Source organism: Dipodomys ordii, unplaced genomic scaffold (assembly GCF_000151885.1).
Source record: "Dipodomys ordii isolate 6190 unplaced genomic scaffold, Dord_2.0 Scaffold2, whole genome shotgun sequence".
Classification (NCBI taxonomy): Eukaryota; Metazoa; Chordata; class Mammalia; order Rodentia; family Heteromyidae; genus Dipodomys; species Dipodomys ordii.
This window is the reverse complement of record NW_012267218.1, coordinates 29,150,595-29,171,573: the sequence shown is the minus strand read 5'-3', so window position 1 is coordinate 29,171,573 and position 20,979 is coordinate 29,150,595. Positions and strand designations below refer to the sequence as shown.

General features: G+C 35.6%; 1 protein-coding gene across 1 annotated transcript in view; it reads left to right on the top strand.

Annotated features, from left to right (window-relative positions):
- Gphn (gephyrin) overlaps positions 1-20,979 on the top strand; it is a 397,524-nt gene that overhangs the window by 358,648 nt on the left and 17,897 nt on the right. Inside the window, exons 18-19 of the mRNA XM_013016472.1 lie at positions 9,268-9,355; positions 19,153-19,226. Of these exons, the coding sequence (XP_012871926.1) occupies positions 9,268-9,355; positions 19,153-19,226 (162 nt within the window). The remainder of the gene's footprint in view (positions 1-9,267; positions 9,356-19,152; positions 19,227-20,979) is intronic.

Below are 20,979 nucleotides of genomic sequence, written 5' to 3'. Positions count from 1 at the left end.
ACACACCTATCATCCCAGCTTCTTCAGAAGTGGAGATAGGAGGCCAGTGGTTTAAGGCTTATGTTTAGCAAAAATTAATGAGACCCTATTTTAAAAACAAGCCAAATATGTTGATGTACACTCAATAAGTAGGTATAAGAAGATTATAGTGCCCAAGGTCAGTCCCAGGAAACGCCCAAGACCCCATCTGAAAAAAATTAAATAAGAGTTCTGGGTGCATGGAGTAACTGGTAGAGCTTTTGTTTAGCAAGCATTATCTTGCACTCAAAAAAAAAATGCTCACTATTCAGATTAAGCCAAGCACAGATATTACATAGCCTATCAGAAGAACAGTAGCACTGTGGGCTGGAATAAGAAAGTTTTATAAATATGCAGTTCCAACAAGAACTTGAATTAGTAAGATTTAGACAGTAAAAGAGAATGTGTAAATTCAAAAATAAAGAAGTATTAAAAAAGAAAAAGAGGCTGGGTGCCAGTGGCTCACACCTATAATCCTAGCTACTCAGGAGGCTGGGATCTGAGGATAGTGGTTCAGAGCCAGCTGGGGCAGGAACATCTGTGAGACTCTTATCTCCAATAAACCACCAGAAAACCAGAAGTGGTGCTGTGGCTCAAGAGGTAGAGTGCTAGCCTTGAGCTGAAGAGCTGAGGGACAGCACCCAGTCCCAGAGTTCAAGCCCCATGACCAACAAAAAAAAAAAAGTAAATGAATAGCTACTCAATATGATTACAACAGAAGGAATACAGGTAACTTAGTAGAAAATCAAAATCAAATGTTTAAAAGGGCTTAAAGTCTAGATGGAATACCAAAAATCAGTTAAATATGAAGCAAAAAAAGTATTTTAGAAATTTAACTGAGATGAATCAGATGGGCTAATGATAGACACTGGATAGAGAAACACTAGAAATAAAAAGAACAATATATATTGTTCATTGTTTAGTCAAGTCACCAGAAAATCATGTTTACCTGTAAGGATTCCTCAATCTTATTGAAAATTCTATTATGCAGCAAATCGAATAGCCTCTGATCTTGTATTTCTAACAAGCTCCCAGCTGATGTAAGGTTTAGGTCCAAGGAACACAGGCAGTATCAAGGTTATAGTCAATTCAATCACACATCTGCTATGAATCCTAAGTCGCCTACTACTGACTTAGAATATACATACTTAGAATATACATATTGGTTATTGAATAATATTTTATATAAATTAAAAAGAAAGATCAAATCAAAAGGAAAATGTGAAGGCTACTACATAGCACTAAACAGTATTAGCACTGATTCATCTTCATCAAGATTAAGACCACCTTGATGATTTATGTATGTAAGCACCAGTAAAATGCCTACAAAATTTAGCTGCTAGGCCACTTCATCACAATTTTATATCCCTACCTAATAACACATTATTTCTACATCTTTATCTTCCATTTACAGTATAGGCTTTCTTTGCTTTTGAAGTTCTCTATCTTTACTCATTCCCTAAATATGTTTCCATGGCTTTCTGTCCCAGTCTTTAGGCCACTGACTCCCTGTCTTATGCCCCTACCCTGAATATTAAAGTTAGCCAAAATATTGCAAATTAGCACAAATTTATGAGAGTTTATATACTTTCAAGCACTATCTCATTTAGAATAGGGAGAGGAAATGAGGAAAATTCCAAAGGAATTTAGGAGGCTTTTACCTTTAAAAATTAAAGAGAGCTGCTCTCTCAGGCATAAACAGATGTTCTTACTCATTTACCTCTTGAATATAATAGGCATTTGTTATGATCCAAATACACAATCCACTTGGGGATTTTTTTAAAATAAAGTTTCCTATTGACTTCATATTATTCCTAAAACTGGATTCAACTAGTAAGCTTTCTAATTATATCTTAGATGTGAGTTCAGCATTATAGCTTTCCAACTGCCAATTTGTACCTTGCAGCCTTTCAAGACTGAAAGGTTGGGAATTTCTCATAATGAAATTCTCATAATTTCTTTCTGGAAAACTGCATCCACAGAAGCCTGCCCCACCAGAATCACGTTTGTCTTATTTGGCTCTGTCATAGACTGGTGTTCTGGATCTTACCTGCTTACTTTTGATGCTGCCAATTTGTAAAGCTGCTTTTTCACATTAAAGCATGAAGTAGATTAACAAGTACTAAGGTGGTAAATTAGTTCTTACTAAACAGGCACATTCAGCCAGAATTATCAAGATAGATTTCACAGTATTTGGGCAAAGCTAGTATCTTACAGCTTCAAACTTATGACCCAAAATTGTCCTAACTTCTTAGTGCCTACCTACTGTTCTTAAAGAATTTTCTAATCAGTTTTTGAATCAGTATAATGTCTGTGTCTTCTGATCATTTATCAGCAAAGTTCTATATTCTCTATTTCTATTGAAAGAATATTCTTCCTACTCTCAATGAGAGACTTTTTCAATGGCTGATTACTCAACATCAATTCTGACTATTGTCTCACATGTATTTTAATTTTAATATACTTGCTTTCATTTTAATATTTTCAAATTCAATAAATTATTATATAATTGTATAAATTATACATTATTGGGACCATACTTTCTTATCTTTTTTATGGCTCCACAGTGCCAGAAAACCCAGCGAAACTGAAAATGGACAAAATGATGGCTATATATTATACATAATTTATTTTACTCATGAAATAAACACCCAACAGCCTTTTGAAGAAATTAGTATGCGTCTCGAGCTATCTTTTGTTTTGTGGTATGATTAACTGCTACTATTCTTTAATCTACAAAATCCTAGAAGTTTTTCTAACTGTATAGCTGTCATCCTCATTCAACTTAAAATGATACAGCTTGCAGTTGGTATAACAGATGAAACAGAAAACTAATTAGCAGCTGCTGTCCATCTGTGTATTTATATTAAATATTTTAAAATAAAAATGCATTTACATTCTGAATACTCTGAAATTTAAAATCCTAAACTTGGGTAAAGGTTCTATCTTGGTCTTGAATTTGAAGAAGACTTCATGGTAAAGCAAAAAGATTTTTATGCTGGAATCAGGATTATAGTCATTTAAGGCCAAAGAAAATTTTAAAAGGCAAAGGAGTCTTAATGAAGTGGGATCTCTATGCAATCAGACTTGCTGATTTGCAGAGCCAGAAAAAAAGTCATACTTTGTAGAGATTTTAATGCTCCCTTCACAGGAAGTATATATAGTTTTGAGAAAGTCATATTCATCCTGTTAGGTTTGAGATATATTTCTTGCTCTTTTTTATACCTGTCTGTTAAATTTGTGCTTCTCTGACACGAGATTAAAATTCTAGGCAGAGTGTTACTATTTTTATTGGTGCCATCTCCCAAGTTGAAGAGGAATGTTGTGGTTTCTATTTTTTTCACTTAAGTTAATATTTCTAATATGCAAAAGGTAAGAGGAAGAAGAGTGTGATCTACAAAATAGTACCATATCACAATCCTCAAGCCAATTTTCCCTTTTTTGGTTCAGTCTATATGTGTAGAAGAAATAGTCATTGTTTATGTAACTATTATATAATGTTATAGAACTGTATTGTTTCATTATTTCCATCATCTTGATCCATTATGAACTGATTTTGCAACTGGTAAGAGATAGGGATCTAATTAGAGTTGAAACATGTGGCTATCCATTTTTCCCAACACTATTTGTTGGAAACAGCATATATTTTTGACACTTTGTTGAAGATCAGATAGCTATAACTATGTGGGTTTATTTCTAGGTTTCCTTTTCTATTCCATTGGTCTATGAGGCTGTTTTTTACTAAGGCTCTTTAGTGTATTTGGATACCAGTTTTGTCATACCTGCAGTGTTGTTTGTTTTGCTCAGGACTGCTTTGGCTTTTCAGGGTCTCTTATGCTTTCATGTCAGTTTTAGGATATTTTTCTGTTTCCATGAAGAATAACATTAGGATTTGATGGGTATTTTACTGAATCTGTAGATTGCTTTCTAGTATAGACATTGTCACAAAATTAATTCTGGTAATCCATGAAAATATGCCTTTCCATCTCCTACTATCTTCTTCAATTTCTTTTATCAAGGTTTTATACTTTTCACTGTAGACATCTTTCATCTTCTTTGGTTTAGTCCTAGACATTTTTTAAGCTATTATGAATGGGACTGGTTTCCTAGTTTCTTTTTCAGCCTGCTAATTACTTAGTGTATAGAAAATTCATTAATTCTTTTTCTATTAGTATCCTTTTATTCCTTTTTCTTGCCTTAATGCTCTAGATAAGAGTTCAGGTGCTATATTGAGGAATAGCATAGGGTGGGAATCCTGGCCTAGTTCTTGAATTTAGAAGAAATAGCTTCAGGTTTTTTTCATTTCATGTGATGTTGATTATAGGTTTATTGTACACAGCCTTGGTTAAGTTGAGGCATGTTCACTCTATTCCTAATTTCTTCAAGACTTTCATCTTGAAGCCATTTGAATTTTATTAAAGACTTTTCCTGCATCAATTAAAATAACCATGTGATTTTGTCCTTTGTATGCAGAGTATTGTGTTATTGGTTTGTGTATACTGAACCATGTTTACATCCCTCATGTGAAACCAACGTGATTGTTATATATGATCTTTTGAGTTGTTGAACTCACTTTGCAGGTATTTCACTTCAGATCTTCATGTCTGCGTTCATCAAGGAAATTGACCTATAATTTTCTTTTTTTATTCTGTTGTTATCTGGCCATGATTTCAGGGTATAATTCTACCTTCATGAATTTGGCAGTATTCCTCTATTTTATTGACTAGTTTGAAAAGCATTGTCTTTCAAAGTACTGTTCTGTGCTGATCTTTATAGTTTCTTTCTATCTGTGAACTTGGGATTTGGCTGGCTCTTGTGTTCTAAGAGCTTGAGGTACCTTACTAGGTAATTTATTTGAAATCTCTGTTGTTGTTTTTATGTAGGTACTCATAACTATAAACTTTCCTCTTCACATATACTTTGCTGTGTCCCACAGGTTCTGACAAATAGTATTTCCCTTTACATTTAATTCTAGGAATTGTTTTATTCCCACTTATTTCTTGAATGATTCAAAACTGTATTGCTCAGTCTCCATATATTTCAGTATCTTCTGTAGTTTGCCCTGCTGTTGATTTAGTATCGGTCGTTTGTGATCTAATAAAATATAGGAAGGTATTTTATTATTCAGGTATTTGCTAAAACTTACTTTATGATCCAAAATATGACCTATTTTGAGAAAGTTCTGTGAGGTACTAAGAAAAATATGTGTTCTGCAACTGCTGAGTAGAACATTCTGTAGCTGTCTGTTAACTCTGTTTGATCCATAGTATTTTTTAGTTCTGAAGTTTCTTGGTTGACTCTTTTGTCCAGTTGACATTTTATCTAGTACCTTCAGACTCCACTAAGCCATTCATCACCCTGTGGTGGGTAAGAGGCATGGGAAGCTGGGGAGTGTGCATGATTTATGGGAGCTGAGCTCTAATCTCGCAGTCCCTCCTCATCTCTTGACAGCAAACTATAGCCCCAAGGCTAAGCTTTTTGCCAGTTTTAGTCTTGGTACTTTATTATTACTCAGAATCTGGACCTTGTGATCACCAGGAAGGCCAAAGCCACTGACCACACTCCCTTCTGCTTAAACTTCACAGTGGCTCCACATCAGACTATTTTTTATGAACATCTCTTGTGGCTTTCTGCAACCCAGATGGTGTGGCAGGCATTCCTGTGTCTCTCTTAGCCATTCTTGTTCCTTGTTTTCAAGTCCCTAGAGTAGCTTAGTTCAGTCTCAAGCAATAGTAGTTAAATTTCAACCTCTTAAGATGGTACTTTGCTATATTACCAGAGCTTTAGCTCAGGTCTCATACTCTAATTAGGCTTTTTCCACTCACAGCTGATGTTGTACTACTTGAGTCATATCTCTAGTCCAGCCTTTTTCCTGGTTAATTGGAGATAGACTCTCTCAAATTTATCCAGGCTGGTTTCAACCATGAGCCTCAGATCTCAGCCTCTTAAGTAGCTAGGATTATAGGCCACTGACACCTTGCTATGAGTTACACTTTTTAATCCTCTGTCCTCAAGAAAATTAATATATTTTTCTCTCTCTTTAATAAAACTGAGAAAGCATGTTTTCATTACAATATGTGTGATTATAATCATTACATATTTATTACCCTTTTTTATTGTTTAGACTAATATCCTAGTCTTAGAAAGCAAACAGTTGCTGTTTTGGTCAGTCGTGGGGCTTGAATTCTGGGTGTCAGCACTGTCCTTGAGCTCCTTTGCTCAAGCTAGCTCTCCACCACTTTGAGCCACTTCCAGTTTTCTGGTGATTAATTGGAGATAAGAGTCTCATGGGCTTTCTTGCTCAGGCTGTCTTTGAACCACAATCCTAGATCTCAGCCTCATGAGTAGCTAGGCTTACAGGTGTGAGCCGCTGGTGCCCAGCCAGTGTTCAGTTTTTATTAAAATCTGAGGAGGAAATTTGAAGCAAACATGATAAAATACTACCATTTGGGAAATGTGAGAGATAAATACATAAGTACTGGACTATACTATCTTGTTTTACTTTTTACTATATTTTACTATATTATTATATTTACTATATTGTTTTACTTTTTACTATAGTTTATTAGCATACAGTTGTGAAAATGTTTTATAGTTCAAATTTTGAGTCCTAAAAGTAAAGCATATTTGTGACTGGACAAGCCCTTAAATTTTGTTTAATCAAAACCCTTGTTTTCATACAAATTTAAAATTCAGAATCATGTTGGTTCATTCCATAGAACTATACAAACACTTGTACATCTGCAGTAATCTCCAGTCATTCCAGATAAGTTCCCAACAAATCCGTTTTTTATATTTTTGCTTAAGAGTCCAATCTCTCTTTCATCATATAGCATATGCCTTAAAAATTCCACAATCAGGGGCTGGGAAGGTAGCTCAGTGGTAGAGTGCTTGCCTTGCATGCCTGAGGCCCTGGGTTCGACTCCTCAGCCAGAAGTGGCGCTGTGGCTCAAGTGGTAGAGTGCTAGCCTTGAGCTGAAGAGCTGAGGGACAGCACCCAGAGTTCAGGCCCACGACTAACAAAAAAAAAAAAAATCCACAATCACTTCTGATTAGGCAGAGATGGGGGTGGGGGAAATGCTTATGGAGAAACTAGAAGTTGTAGTTCTAGCCAGTTCTGGTGCTTACTGCTCTACTGGGCCTTTCATATTCTACTTTGAACATAATACTCCTCATTCAGTATACCTAACAAGTTTATTGTGAGGTAATAAATAAGGAAATAATGTGGAGTATAAGTAAATGTTGTGTTACTGGTATCTCTAGAAATTCATGATGTCTGGGCAGACCTTCAGACATGAGAAATATGCAACAGAAAGTAGAGTTAGAGAGGGGGCAAAATAGGGCACAAAAAGGTGGAACCCAGTTATGATGCTAGACAGAGTGACACAACTTGATATGCAGTAAAAAGCAGCATTGTGCATATTCTTTGATAAATCACAGCAGTAAAGATATGAAACAAAATCCTTCATAATTTATTTCTGCAAATTGAAACATTTCATGTTGACAATAATTGACACTTTTACAAAACAATGATGAGTATGTCACTGATACTTTTTTAATGACTTTACAATAATCCTATAGAATCAGTATCGTAACTCATGTAAGATTGAAGAAATTAGCTACCGTCTCTGTGTGAGCACAAAATTATATTTTGCTAATATATCAAATAAATTTGCAATTAAACCACATTCGTAAGGTTCTATGTTTGGGGTATTTCTCCTGTTTCCTCCCTTTTCAGAGGTCCATGTTAGATATCCATAAGGAGAGAGACAAAGAGCTGTGAGGGAGTGCTAATGAAAATGAACACCCTTTTCTTCCTATGTAACTTCTCAGTAAACAAGAATGCAGACTGGACATAAACACCTCAAAGGTATCTTCTCTACAGATGAAGAAAAATGCCAAGTGCAGGTTACATTGCTCAATAGCTCTGTATGGATTTAAAATAGTGATTAAACAGTCCCATTCAGCTAATCACTAACATTTCCTGTCCCTTGTTGAGTTCTGATACTTGACATTTTGTTTATTCTCAATCAATCCCAAGAAAGACCTGTAAAACCCTAAGGATAAGGTCCATCATCCTCTTGATGTCTTTTATCGCTGCTCTTCACACCATATATGCCATCAAAGGGACTAGTATGCCTACATGTGACTCTCAGGAATATCCCTATAATCAATCCTTAATATTCATCCTCTCCTTTTCTTTGTTTTTATTTGTGCATTTTGTTTTTGTTTCAGAACAGGAGATTGAGCCTAGGCCCTTGTATCTGCTTAACAAAAGCTCTATCACATGAACCACACCAGCAGCCCTCATCCTGTCCTTTTACCTTCTCAGAATAAGTCATATAGTCTCTGCATTTCTTCTCACTTTTTCTCTATCCTTTCACTTCTCAGTAAACATCTACTCACTCTTCATACTGTTCATTTCTTATTAGATGAACTCCATATTCCATTCTGAACTTGAGATTCCTCCAAAATTATGTCTTGTCCTATCACAGTAGTTTCCAGCCATTGTCCACATTGATCTAGAAATACCACAGACTTGATCATAATTCTAAACTTTGACTAGTGTGTGTAGTCTTATTCATAAAACTCTTTCCTATTTCTTTCTAGCTATCAAAATCCAGACACTTCACAGGACCTCACTTAAGTCATTCACTCCAAAGAGTCTTATTTAATCTTCCCAACACCTGGGATTACCAACTGTCCTTGTGTGCCTTGGGTTTCTGAGGACGTAGTACTAAAACCTACAATATTCCAGCCAGGCAATGATGGCTTATGCCTATAATCCTAGCTACTCAGGAGTCTTGAGATCTAAGGATTATGGTTTGAAGCTAGGAAAGTCCCTAAGACACTTACCTCCAATTAAGTACCGCCCCCCCCCAAAAAAAAACTAAAACTGGAGTGTGGCTCAAGTGATAGTAAAATACTAATCTTGATAAAAAAAAAAAAACAAAGTTCAGGGACAACACCTCATAGTCTGCTTTCATTGTTTAATTGTGTTATCTAATTAGAATAAAGGACCCTGCAGAAGCACCTTGAATCTCTATAGCATTTGCAAGGGACTTTTCAACATGAAAACTTTTGCTCCTGTTGGGCAGTCTTTTCTGATTCCCATTTCACAACTTCACACAGAATATATGACTGTAATCATGCTAATGCCTACTGATTAGGTATATGAAGCAGTTTATAAGTTAGCACTAGATCTAAGACATTTGCTTTGTGTGTTAATTTGTCTTTATTTTTTTCCAGCCCAGATGACTTACTCAATGCCTTGAATGAGGGTATCAGTCGTGCTGATGTCATCATCACGTCAGGGGGTGTATCCATGGGAGAAAAGGTATGAAAAATGGGGCTCATATGTATTCTTGATGTCAATTCATATGGCAGTTAACTGTGGTCAGGAAGTCTTTGATATTATGTTACATTTATGCCCAATATAAAGCTCCAAGATCTTCCTTTGACTTAAATTTAAACGTGACTTCCCAGCACTACCTGTCTTATACCCACCAGATATTTCAATACTAACATCCTCTAGTAACCTTACCATACAGGCAAGAAATAATTAGGCAGTCCTTTTGCTGCTTTGTATAAAAAATAATAAATGAAAATATACAGATGCAAGATTTTATAGGACAAAGTATATTTGTCCATAGTATAAGTTTAGCCCTCTAAAAACTTTAATATGAACACTATAATGTCTTTAATGTTATACATCAATAAAACATTTTAGCTTATGATTATTGAACCCATTGTTTAATATTTTATTCTCTGCCACGATAATCAACCTCACAAATACTTCAAAGTATATAAAATGTTTACCAGACTATAATCCATTTCTTCAATCTCACATTAATTATTTAAACTGAAAAATTATAACTACTACCATGGACTACTACCATAATGGTAGTTTCACTAAAATTCTTACTAAGAGTCTGGTTTATTTTAAGATGTGTATATGTATGTGATAATATGTAATTGTTCTTGCCTTTCCTTAGCTATAAAACTGCCTACATTTATAATCTGACTTTCTGGCAGTAAACTGAGATCAAATCTCCAAATTCAGTAGCCTGAACAGAAAATGCCTACTGTCCATTAACAAATCTTAGTTTCACAATAATTGAGAATAATATTTCAGCTACCAAAACCATGGATGAAAATGCATATCAATCCAATTACATCCAGGAATGAAAGTGTTGATGTAAGTGTAGATATTCTTATAACAAATATGGCTACCCAAGGCTTTCCTGAATGTCGCAGAAGAACTTAGCCCCAGGTAGAACAAATTCCTTCAGCTCTCATGAGATCCAAAGGCTGGGCCTGAGGTCCGTACTGTAGTAGAGAAATAACTTGCAACAAGTCTGTTTTCATAATCATCAAATTGGTCTCAATATCTCAAGAACAAGTCTGAAAGTCAGGACTAATCAAATGATAATTTTTTTGTTCCCAGGGATGTTTTCATGTAGTATTTATCTTTGTTCTTATTAACTTAATTGTGAGATAACCCCTATTTGGCAGACCTAAAGTTGTCATTCTGAATAGTTCTAAGAGAGAACAAGCTTACTGCACACACAAGCTTGGTAGTTGTATAGTAATGGCACAACTTTGTAGTAATGACAGGACACTTCTGAACCTTTATTATTAGTATCAACAAAGGTGTCAGTCATCTTAGGGAGTTTTCTTTACAAATAAAGCCAGTATAACTAAGCATATTGGGTTTTTCATTTAGTTTTGATTTGCTTTTCTCTGTATGGTATGATAACTACACTACACCTTTAATTTACACTACAAAGAAGAGATTTTAGGACCTGAACATCCCAAAACATTCCCTCTGAACTAATATAACCTTCTGGAGTAGAGATAATGGTAGCCAGAAAGAAAGAGGTAAAATACTCATGCAGAAGATTTCTACCAACCACCAAAAAGAATTCTATGTACTTTAGAAGTAGAAAAGCATAAAGGCTAGAACATCTGCTTCAGCCCAAGAGCTGAACCTGAAGAACAATCACTGAAAAAACAGGGAGATCAAGGAAAGATCCATAGGCATTATGTAGCGGATGTAAGTCTCTTAAGTACAAACACTCAGGTATGGGAGAAATGTGTTTGACTACAGGAAAATCATACTCAGAACACCTGTGCTACAGAATTGGCAAGAAATTTTATTTAAGCCACCACTGAGGACTGTTACCTCCAAGAATTATGTCAAGAAACCTGGAGGGGCTTACGCAGCACAGAAGCATCAGGGAAACACACCTAGCCACTAGTTTGCACTGGAAACATCTAGAGAATTCTGGTCACACATTAGATTGACTCCACTGGATTACAGTGTATTGGCAGCTGAGGATCATGGGGAGGTTGGGATGGTCTAGACAGCTATCTTCTTTCTGGGTACTTGCCAGCTATCTCCTCTGAAGTCTACCACATTCCCTGCTAAACAGAGTAGAAAGAGCAGCTTTTATGATCCACAGACTTTTCCCTCTGTCAAGGATTTTTAAAAAAAAACAAAAAACAAAAAAATCTTGCCCTTAACTGTCCATAGCCCATAGCTATATATGTCTCCACATACCCACTTCCTTCTGCCCACTCAGCCTTTTCAGTTTTCATCTTTACAAAACACCATTTTCTTATGATGGTGTCTCCACCACCCATGGGATCAGACTAACTCCAAATATCATTACTGACCCCAATGAGAGGACTGATTGGTTGCACTACATTTGCCTTTAATGTGAGCCCAAGAGTATGAACTATATGAGCCCCCTTGAATTTATTTGGCAAATCCCCAGCTATTCAGTCATAGAGTATTTAAAACAAATCAATAATATACCAAATAAACACAAAAAAGTTTTCCTTATAATTTCATTCAGTCCTATGTTATTTTTGTTCTGCTAAATCTCAAGTTGCAGTCTGTTTTCACAAAAGTACCTGCTTTCAAACTTGAGTTCTGGAATTCCAAACTGGCAGAGTATAAAAGTTATTCATGATATATCACTACAGATGCCTGCATACAGCATCTGTCATTAGTTTGAAGCAGCTGTGCAGTCCTTTTCCCTAGTGCTCTGAACCTGTCAAGTTATTGATGGTGCTTATAACAGAGCCTCAGGCAAGCATCAGAATAAAACATAAACATTCTGTAGATCACAGATTCTTAACAACTGTGTTTATATTGCTACTATAACCAATAAGGAACTTGGATGGGATTTCTTACAACTAAAATTATTAAGCTAGTCTCACTTACTAAAATAATTACAATAGCCATATGAACCTGAATTCTTAAAATTATAAGAAATATTTTTTCTAGTGTGGCACATTAAGTTACCAGGTGTGCTCATACATACCTATAGTCTCAGCTACTCAGAAGTCTGGGGAAGGATGCTTGAGACTAGCCTGGGCAACATAATAAAACTTTTCTCTTAAAAATTAATGAAAAGCCAGGTGCCAGTGGCTCTAGCTAATAATCCTAGCCACTTGGGAGACTGAGAACAGGAGGACTGTGGTTCTGACCTGACCCACCCCCACTCCACACCCCCCCTCCCCCCGCAAAAACAAAGTCCACCAGACCCCTTCTCAACCAATAGCTGTGAAGCAGTAGCACACGCCTATCACCATAAGCTATGTGGGAAGATTACAGTTCCAAACTAGCAGGTCAGAAAAGTTTATGAGAATTCATCTCAACAGAAACATGCTAGGTGTAGTAACATTTACCTGTCATCTCAGCTAGGACAGAAAACTTGAAACACTTGATTCTTGATCCTAGACACATGCCCAGCAGGAAGCAAAACTGTATCTCAGAAACAACCAGTGCAAAGGCTGGAGGTATGGGCTCCCCAACAAGCATGGAACCTGCATTCAGACACCACTACTGCAATCCCAGTCCATGAGTACTTACATTTCTTTATTTTCTGGAGATTTTAGGAAAGTAAGCATTATGTAAGTAGAATATATCTTTTTAAACCAGTCAAAACAGAGTACCTTTAAGACACAATGTAACTTGATTCATAAATATCCCCAGAAATAGGAGAACATTTTGCATTCACAAAACAAAGCAAATGTTTTCTGGATATTCAGACACATAAGGAACATAACAGCTTCAGTTCTACAGCGTCAGCCTCTGATTAATTCATCTGCCAACTAATAAAGAGCTATTTGCCTTCATATAAGACATAACATCTTAACTGATTTGGTCTCAAAATGCACAATAAAAGAAATAAAGAAGAAATACTAATAAACCAGATTCTCTGTCTTTTCTTAAGGAGTGACTTAATTTAATTGATTTAATATGTCTCCAAATGGCTAAACTAGATTCTTGATGACTTGTGCCACAGCAGGAATATTTTATTGTGTGTGGAAACAAAACCAGAACCAAAATCAGCAGAAGGGGGCAAACAGACAACAAAAGTTTTATTGCCACTTGGAATTCACAACAGGAACCAAGTATATATGTGCCCAGGTTTCAGCCACCCATAAAGTGCACCTTCTCCCTGGCAGCAAAGTTTAACTGGCTCAGCCCAATAAATCACTGTGGCATCTCAGTTGGAGCCATCAAAATTGTTCAGGAATAATTTTTAAGATAAAATCCTGCATCTAGTAAACATGTAAAGTGAACACATGTAAAAGGTTTTTATCTAGCCTCACTAATGTGAGAACCCGTAAGATAGTAAACCAACTCAAAGGAAAATTCAAAGATCACACATGCAGATACAGGTAATTAAGAATGCTAAAATAAATTTGCCAATAGCTGCCACAACTGGTCTATACCCACAGGGAACGATCAGTTACAGTTCCTTCAGAATTTATTTGCATTTATTTGAATAAACATTAGCCCAAGCTGCTGTATCAAAGTATTTTAAACTGAGTGACCAACATTTATATTCACAGCTCTGCAACCTTGGATTTCTACACTGAATATAATAGCATGGGCAGAGTTTGGTGAGGCCCATCTTCCAGGCTGCAGATAGCTGACTTTACCTTCACAAGGCAGAAAAAGAGTAAGGGCACTAATCCTGTTCATGAAAGCTACACAGCCACAACCTAATCAACTCCTCAAAGCCCGCTCCCACTGGAATTAGGGTTTGAACATATGAATTTGGTAGGGGAAGGGGGCATATTCAGTTAATTATAATTATGATCAGTGTTCTTAAAGCTTTATTTATATAAATAACTCATATGTGTAAATAACTCAGAAGGTTGTGCTGCAGTTGATACCCAGTAATCTTCCTTGGCCATTGCAAGGTCTTTCATAATTTTTCTAAAAGTAGTATTTGTCCTTACCTGATTGAGGAAAAGACCTTGCTCCTTCATTTAGTTTCTCTTATCTGACTCTTCATTTCTGAGTATCAAAGAAGTTCCATGCTTCCTTAGTCAGATAGAAAGTTAAGAATAATGAGGATCTTAGGATCTTCAGCATTTATTACTGTGTCTGGAATAAGCTTTCCCTCTATCATGAGGAACATTAAACACTTCTTCATGTTAAAAAGGACTAAATAGGAGATTTGTTTGTAAATGGGAGATTTGTTTGCAAGAAAAATAAAGTATTTTATTCATTTATTAAGTATGCCTAATAAGCATCTACTTTCTAAACTGTTTATCATAACCTTCAAGTCCTTGAAGAAAAAGCCTCTGACCACTGCAAACTCAGCTTATGCCTCTCTCCACTCATTTATCACCTTTAGTCACCTTTTCAATTCTAGATGCACTCTGCTGCTTTAGGAGCCTTAATAAGTACTTCCCTCCCTCTGTAGCACTCTTCCTATGCTTAAATCCTTCCTATCCTTCACAACTTAGCTAATGCATCACTCTCTTCTAAGATGATTTTTTTTTTTTTAATTTTCTACCCTACCACACCATTCCTCTATTTCAGTACCTGCTTATTTCTTTACAGCCTTTAATACAAATGGTAACTCTTGAACTTTTTGGTTTACTTAAGGCAGTTTAATTCTAATAAATACAATAGGACTTATTTATTTCAGGAACTGTGTCTTGTTTACCATTAAATTCTCAAAACATAGAATTTCTGTGATATAATAAAAATTCAAAAATACTAGTTGATGCTGATTGCAGTAGTTCATATCTGAAATCCCACCACAGGGGAGGTGGAGGTAGGAAGACCTCAAGTTGAAGACTAACCAGAGGTACATAGTGAGACCATGTCTCAAAAAAATAAAAAGTATTAAATTCCAAAAGGGAGGGTTGGAGAAAAGGAAGGCTCTGATGTTTCCAGAAGTCAAAAAGCCAGACATAAAAAAGTAGCTGAAAAGCTAATGAATACAAGCAGAATGTCCAGTGTCTTGGGCATTTAGACCTGCCATAGAGAAAGGGCCCCGGAAAATACTCAAGGCTCTCCATTTAAACTCTTATAAGACTGTGCTCTGGGGATAAGGACAAATGGGAAATAATCCAGCCTTACAATATCCAAAATTGTCAAATTATATAATTTGACAATATTTGGCCTAATTAGGACAAGATAATCTGAGTTTACCTTAGCTAACTTCCAAAAGAAATTAGGTCATTTCTAGAGAAATCTATAATCCTCCATTCTTTTCATATATAATATTTAATATTCAGCTTGTAAAATTACCAGGCATACCAGAGATAGAAAAAAAGTACTAAAATTTAAGGAAAAAAAAAGCTTTGAAAGTGATGCTGATATTTATATTGTCTCTTGTGGGCCTTAAAAGGCTATTATATGTTTGAAGAAACTAACAAAATGGAGACTTTCACTAGAAAACTGGAATCTGTATGAGAATCTAGTGAAATTTTCAGAAAAATAAATATTGACAAGAACATAAAATACATATATAGGACATGATGATAGCTCTAATATGCAATTAAAGATCAAGTAAGAAGCCATATCTAAGAACTGACACATTTAGAGCCATTTTTAGAGCTGAAACAGTTTTTCAAGCCAGTAAAAGACATCCAAACCAGAGAGAGATCAAGGAGTTCTATAAATATTAAGCAGGATAAGTACAGAGAAACAATACCTAGATAATCATAGCTAAACTACTAAAATCCAAAGACAAAAGTAGAATCTTATCAGAAGAACACATTACCTTCAAAGGATCAATAAAACCAAGAGAAATTATTTTAACATAAATAAGAGAAACTAGAAAACAATGAAATGAACTTATAATGTTCAGGAAAAAGTTACTCCCAATATGGAATTATACATGAGCAAAATTTTCCTTCAAAAATGAAAGTAAAGACATTTTCAGCCAAAGGAAAACTGAGTAGATTACCACAATGGGAGTTTTTTAGGCATCAAGATACTGGCAGCATGGAATGCAGAAAGGATTATAGAGTAAAAGAAAGGATTTAACATGCCAATAAATGCCAATGAGTATTGATCACATAAAATCATACCTTAGGTGGTTTGAAATATATGTAAATATTATACACTAAGTATATATGTAGCATATGTACCTACTTGGAACATGTAGAGTATGTATTATCTACTTGAAATATATAGAATATATGTAATAGTTGAAATACATACTTGAAATATATAAAAACATACTTGAAAGTGTGAGATATATATTACATAGTAGCATAGGAAGTACAGAGTAATAAATAGTTCACAGTTTAAAATCCTTGTGTTACCTTGGAAATTATTTTTAAGCTACCAAGTCATGGTCGATATATAAAGCCAGGTAGATACTGTAATCTCCAAAATAACTATTAAAATACAAATGCATATAACTTACAATAGAAGGGAAAAGGTAATAGAAGGAAAAGAGATATTTGCTAGAAGAAAAAGGAAAGAAAAACAGAAGTAACAAACAATTTTAAGCTCAAAAATAACAGTATTAGACTAAACATAGACTGAATCTTCCCATTAAAACTCATCATTCTGAATTTTAAAAAGCAGCTAATTAAGCCTAGCTCTGGTGACTCATGCCTATAACCCAAGCTACTCAAGAGGCTGAGAATAACAGGATCCAAGTTCAAAGCCAGCCTGAAAATCCAATTAGATTCCATTTTCAGTGAAGCAGCAAAACAGGGCTGGAGGCATGACTTAAGGTGAAGTGCCAAGCCAAGAACAAGCAAGCCAAATGAGATTGCTTAAATCTTTGTTTTCCCAGATTGCAATCAATTAAGACCTAAATAAAATAGCTTTTAGTTTTTGAGTGTTTTTTCAAGAGGACTAGGATGTTTAGCTCAGTGGTAGAGCACTTTCCTGAGTTTGATTCCCTAGCACAAGAAGCAGGGGATTCCTAGAGGGACAAAGGATTACTAGACTTTAGGAGAAAGGTTTTTTGTTTTTGTTTTTTCTTTCAAGGGTTATTGTCTGTGGTTAGCTTCTGCTTTTTGCTTTCACAGGCTATTTTCTGTTTGATTAGCTTCTGCTCAGGTTTTATTTTGTTTCATTGTTTTTTGGTCTTTTGCAGTTCTAGGAATGAACTCAGGACTACCATTGACTGAACTGTGTTTCCAGTCCTAGGATTACAAGCAAGTGCCACCACATCAGGCACATTTTGTCATTTGTAATAGAAAAAATCCATCAGGAATATAGAACTAGTCTAAATTTACCACAAGTAATAATACAACCTCAAAATAAAAATAACTGAATTAATATATCTTCCAGCCTTATAGAGTTCGGAGAAGTTTCAGACACATGAGACAGGGATAAGGAAAGGAAGAAAGAAAGAGGCAGAGGAAGAATATTTTCCAAGAGTGGAAACAAGACAGCTAAGTAGCTAAAAGCAATATAGTCCTGCAAGAATGGACAGAGAAAGACTGAAAGGGGCTGGGAAGGTGGCTGAGTGCTTCCCTTGCATGCATGAGGCCCTGGGTTCAATTCTTCAGCACCACATAAGGAGAAAAAGCCGGAAGTGGCACTGTGGCTTAAGTGGTAGGGTGCTAGCCTTGAGCTGAAAAGCTGAGGGACAGTGCCCAGGCCCAGAGTTCAGGCCCCAGGACCGACGAAAAATAAATAAAGACTGAAAGAACATGTCTGAGTGAGAAGAAGGCTGACAGCAGATGATTATAAAAGAAAGTTAGAAAATATAGGAATCTTAGGATACGTTTTAAAAAAGGCTTATTTCCTAAAAACCAGGAAAATGGTTAAGTATTAGAAGGTAAATTGCTCAAATATGTCTCAGAGGATCTCTTGAACCTCTATGCAAGTGAAGAATAAATTGAAAAGATTAAATATTGGCAAAGGGACCTACTGCAATTCAGGCTGGGTGATTTTGGCTGGAGCTGGAGATAGAAGGGAACAGTCTTTTTTTTTTTTAACAAGTCCCTTGTAATGTATGAAATAGTAGATTGGCAGATTAGTACACTCATTCTTGGATTAATAAAGATTAAATTCAGAAATAGATCTTAAGATTTTATCACTTAAAAGAATTTCTTTTTTGTTGGTTGTGAGGCTTGCACTCTGGGCCTGGGCGCTCTCCCTGACCTCTTCAGCTCAAGTCTGTTGCTCTACCGCTTGAGCCACAGTGCCACATGATTCATTTTTTCCTCTTTGTCTACAAAGAGGGGCCATGTTGTACCTTTTATTTTGTGAGGTCATTCTGAGTGGATCATGAAGACAGGCTGGCCATGTTGGGGCAGGGGGGGGGGGCTAGGCAGGGGGGAGGGCATGTTGTATTTTTGTTGTTGTTAGCAGAAGGTCTCTTTTAGAGTTCCTTCAATTTTTCCTTTTAGTTGACATATTTGGATTAGCGAGCTATGAGCAAATGACCAAGTCTCTCTTAAAGAAAAGTATATTCTTTAGGACCATTAAGTAGAATATTGCATGACACACACATGTGGTTGCTCTGCCAGGCAAAATTTAAGGCATAGTTGTTAAAATTGTATGAAAAAAAAAAAGATCAAAAACCCCATTAAGTAAGGATATTATACACTAATGTATGTATCTAATGTCCTCTACTGGAATTTTCTTCCCATAAGAGCAGAATTGTTGTCCCTTTTATTTCTGGCTATATCCCCCTGATTGGTACTCAGCACATAGCAGGTGCTCTGAAAATACTGATTAAATGAATGAATAAGGAATGAAGTAATATTTGCATTAAGCAAATCAATTTCACTAAAATAACAAAAAAGTTTTAAATTCATGAATTCAGTCTATTTTCATTTAAAAGTATTACAAGTCTAATATTAAAATGATAATATGACTGTTTTTAATGTTTGCAGGACTATCTCAAGCAGGTGCTGGACATTGATCTTCATGCTCAGATCCATTTTGGCAGAGTTTTTATGAAACCAGGGTATGAAAATAATTTTATCTCATATATGGAATTGATTTGGATTGCTTTAACTGATCAAGCTAGATACCTTCTTTTTACATATTCTATGTTAGGTTAACTTTTTAATAAACAATATATTAGTTCTGGAATCTTCTGAATACATACACATTTGGAATAAGAATCCATGTCCCAGATGAATCTGGGTTTGGTACAAAGCAAACAATTTTCCAACCTCTTTTTTCTTTTTAATTTTCATGTCCCATTCCTTACTATTCTTTATCTATTTCTGCCTACTAATTCATTCTCTTTTTTAATTAATTAATTTAATTATTTATTTTGCCAGTCCTGGGCACTGTCCCTGAGCTTCTTTTGGCTCAAGGCTAGAACTCTACCCCTTGAGCCACAGCATCACTTCCAGCTTTTTCTGAATACTTAATCGGAGTTTAGAGTCTCATAGACTTTTCTGACCTGGCTTAGATCTCAGCCTCCAGCTCCTGGCTTCATTCACTATTTTTAAAGGCAGCTTAGTGGGGGGAAAAAAATCTCAAATATAAAAGTAGAGTATACAATGAGCCATCTCCCATGTACCTATTACCCAGCAGTTCAGTAACCATCAACACTTTTCTGTAATTGTTTCATCAGTTCTTCCATCCTACCTCTTATGGGAGGAAAAGGATGAGTATTTTAAAGCCAATTGTAAACATCATATCACTTTGGTAAGTAATGAGAACAATAAGAGCATTCTCTTATGTAAATACAAGTGTACTGTTTTACCTAAGTTAATTCTTTGGCATATAATGTCCTGATATTCAAGTTCTCCCAAATGTCAAGGAAAATAATCCCTTTTCATAATTGTTTTGTTTGCTTCCAGATTCAGGCAAGGTCTACTCACAGTATTTGTTAAGTGGCTGTTAAATCCATATTTACTCCTTCTTCCCTTTTTAAAAAACATTTGTTTATTATGACTTCTTAGGTAAACTGGAACACTTATCCTGACAAATAGATTTGGCAAATTGCCTCCTTGGGTTATGTTTAACAAGTTTCTCTGTCTATTGTGTATTCTCTGGGTTAATTAGATTCTAACTCAGTACTTTTCCCTTCCTATGTTTAACCCGGCAACCTACTATTTCCCAGGAAGAAAAAAGTAACCAGATATTAAGATTTTGCATATTTCTAAAAATTAATAACCCAAAGTAAAAAAAATGTTTAAGCAAATCCTCAAATAATGCCAAACACTAGTGTAAGTGAAATACATATGGCCATGTCTTTATGCAGGAATCTGCCTGGTCAGACCCCCTGCTATTCAACCACCTTTGGTTCTCTATTCAAAGACCTCAGTGTATGAGTAAGCAATTCAGCACACATCCATGGTGTTAGAGATGATGATTCCGTTCAAAATTATACTCAGATGGGTGCTCATGAATTCTGATAGAGAGTGGGATAGGACTTCCCAGTTGTTATAAATCAGCTATGGGAAATCTGTTTCCTGAAGCCTTTTTAAGTGTCAAGCCAGACTTCCTAATATCCCTGATTTATTGAGCACCTCTGACAGTGGTCAGGCTTTACTGTCATGATTTGGCCATATTTAGTAAAGATTATTTGTCCCTAAAGCTTTTTCCACACTTATATAGAATTCATAATTCTTGACAGTTTATTTCTGTAGTTGCTTGTTGAATATTCCCCAGCATCTGCTGACAAAGCCCTTTTCATAAGCAAATGTTATGATAATATTTTTCCCTGTTCCTTTAAACAGTACTAATTGAATTAGATTTTG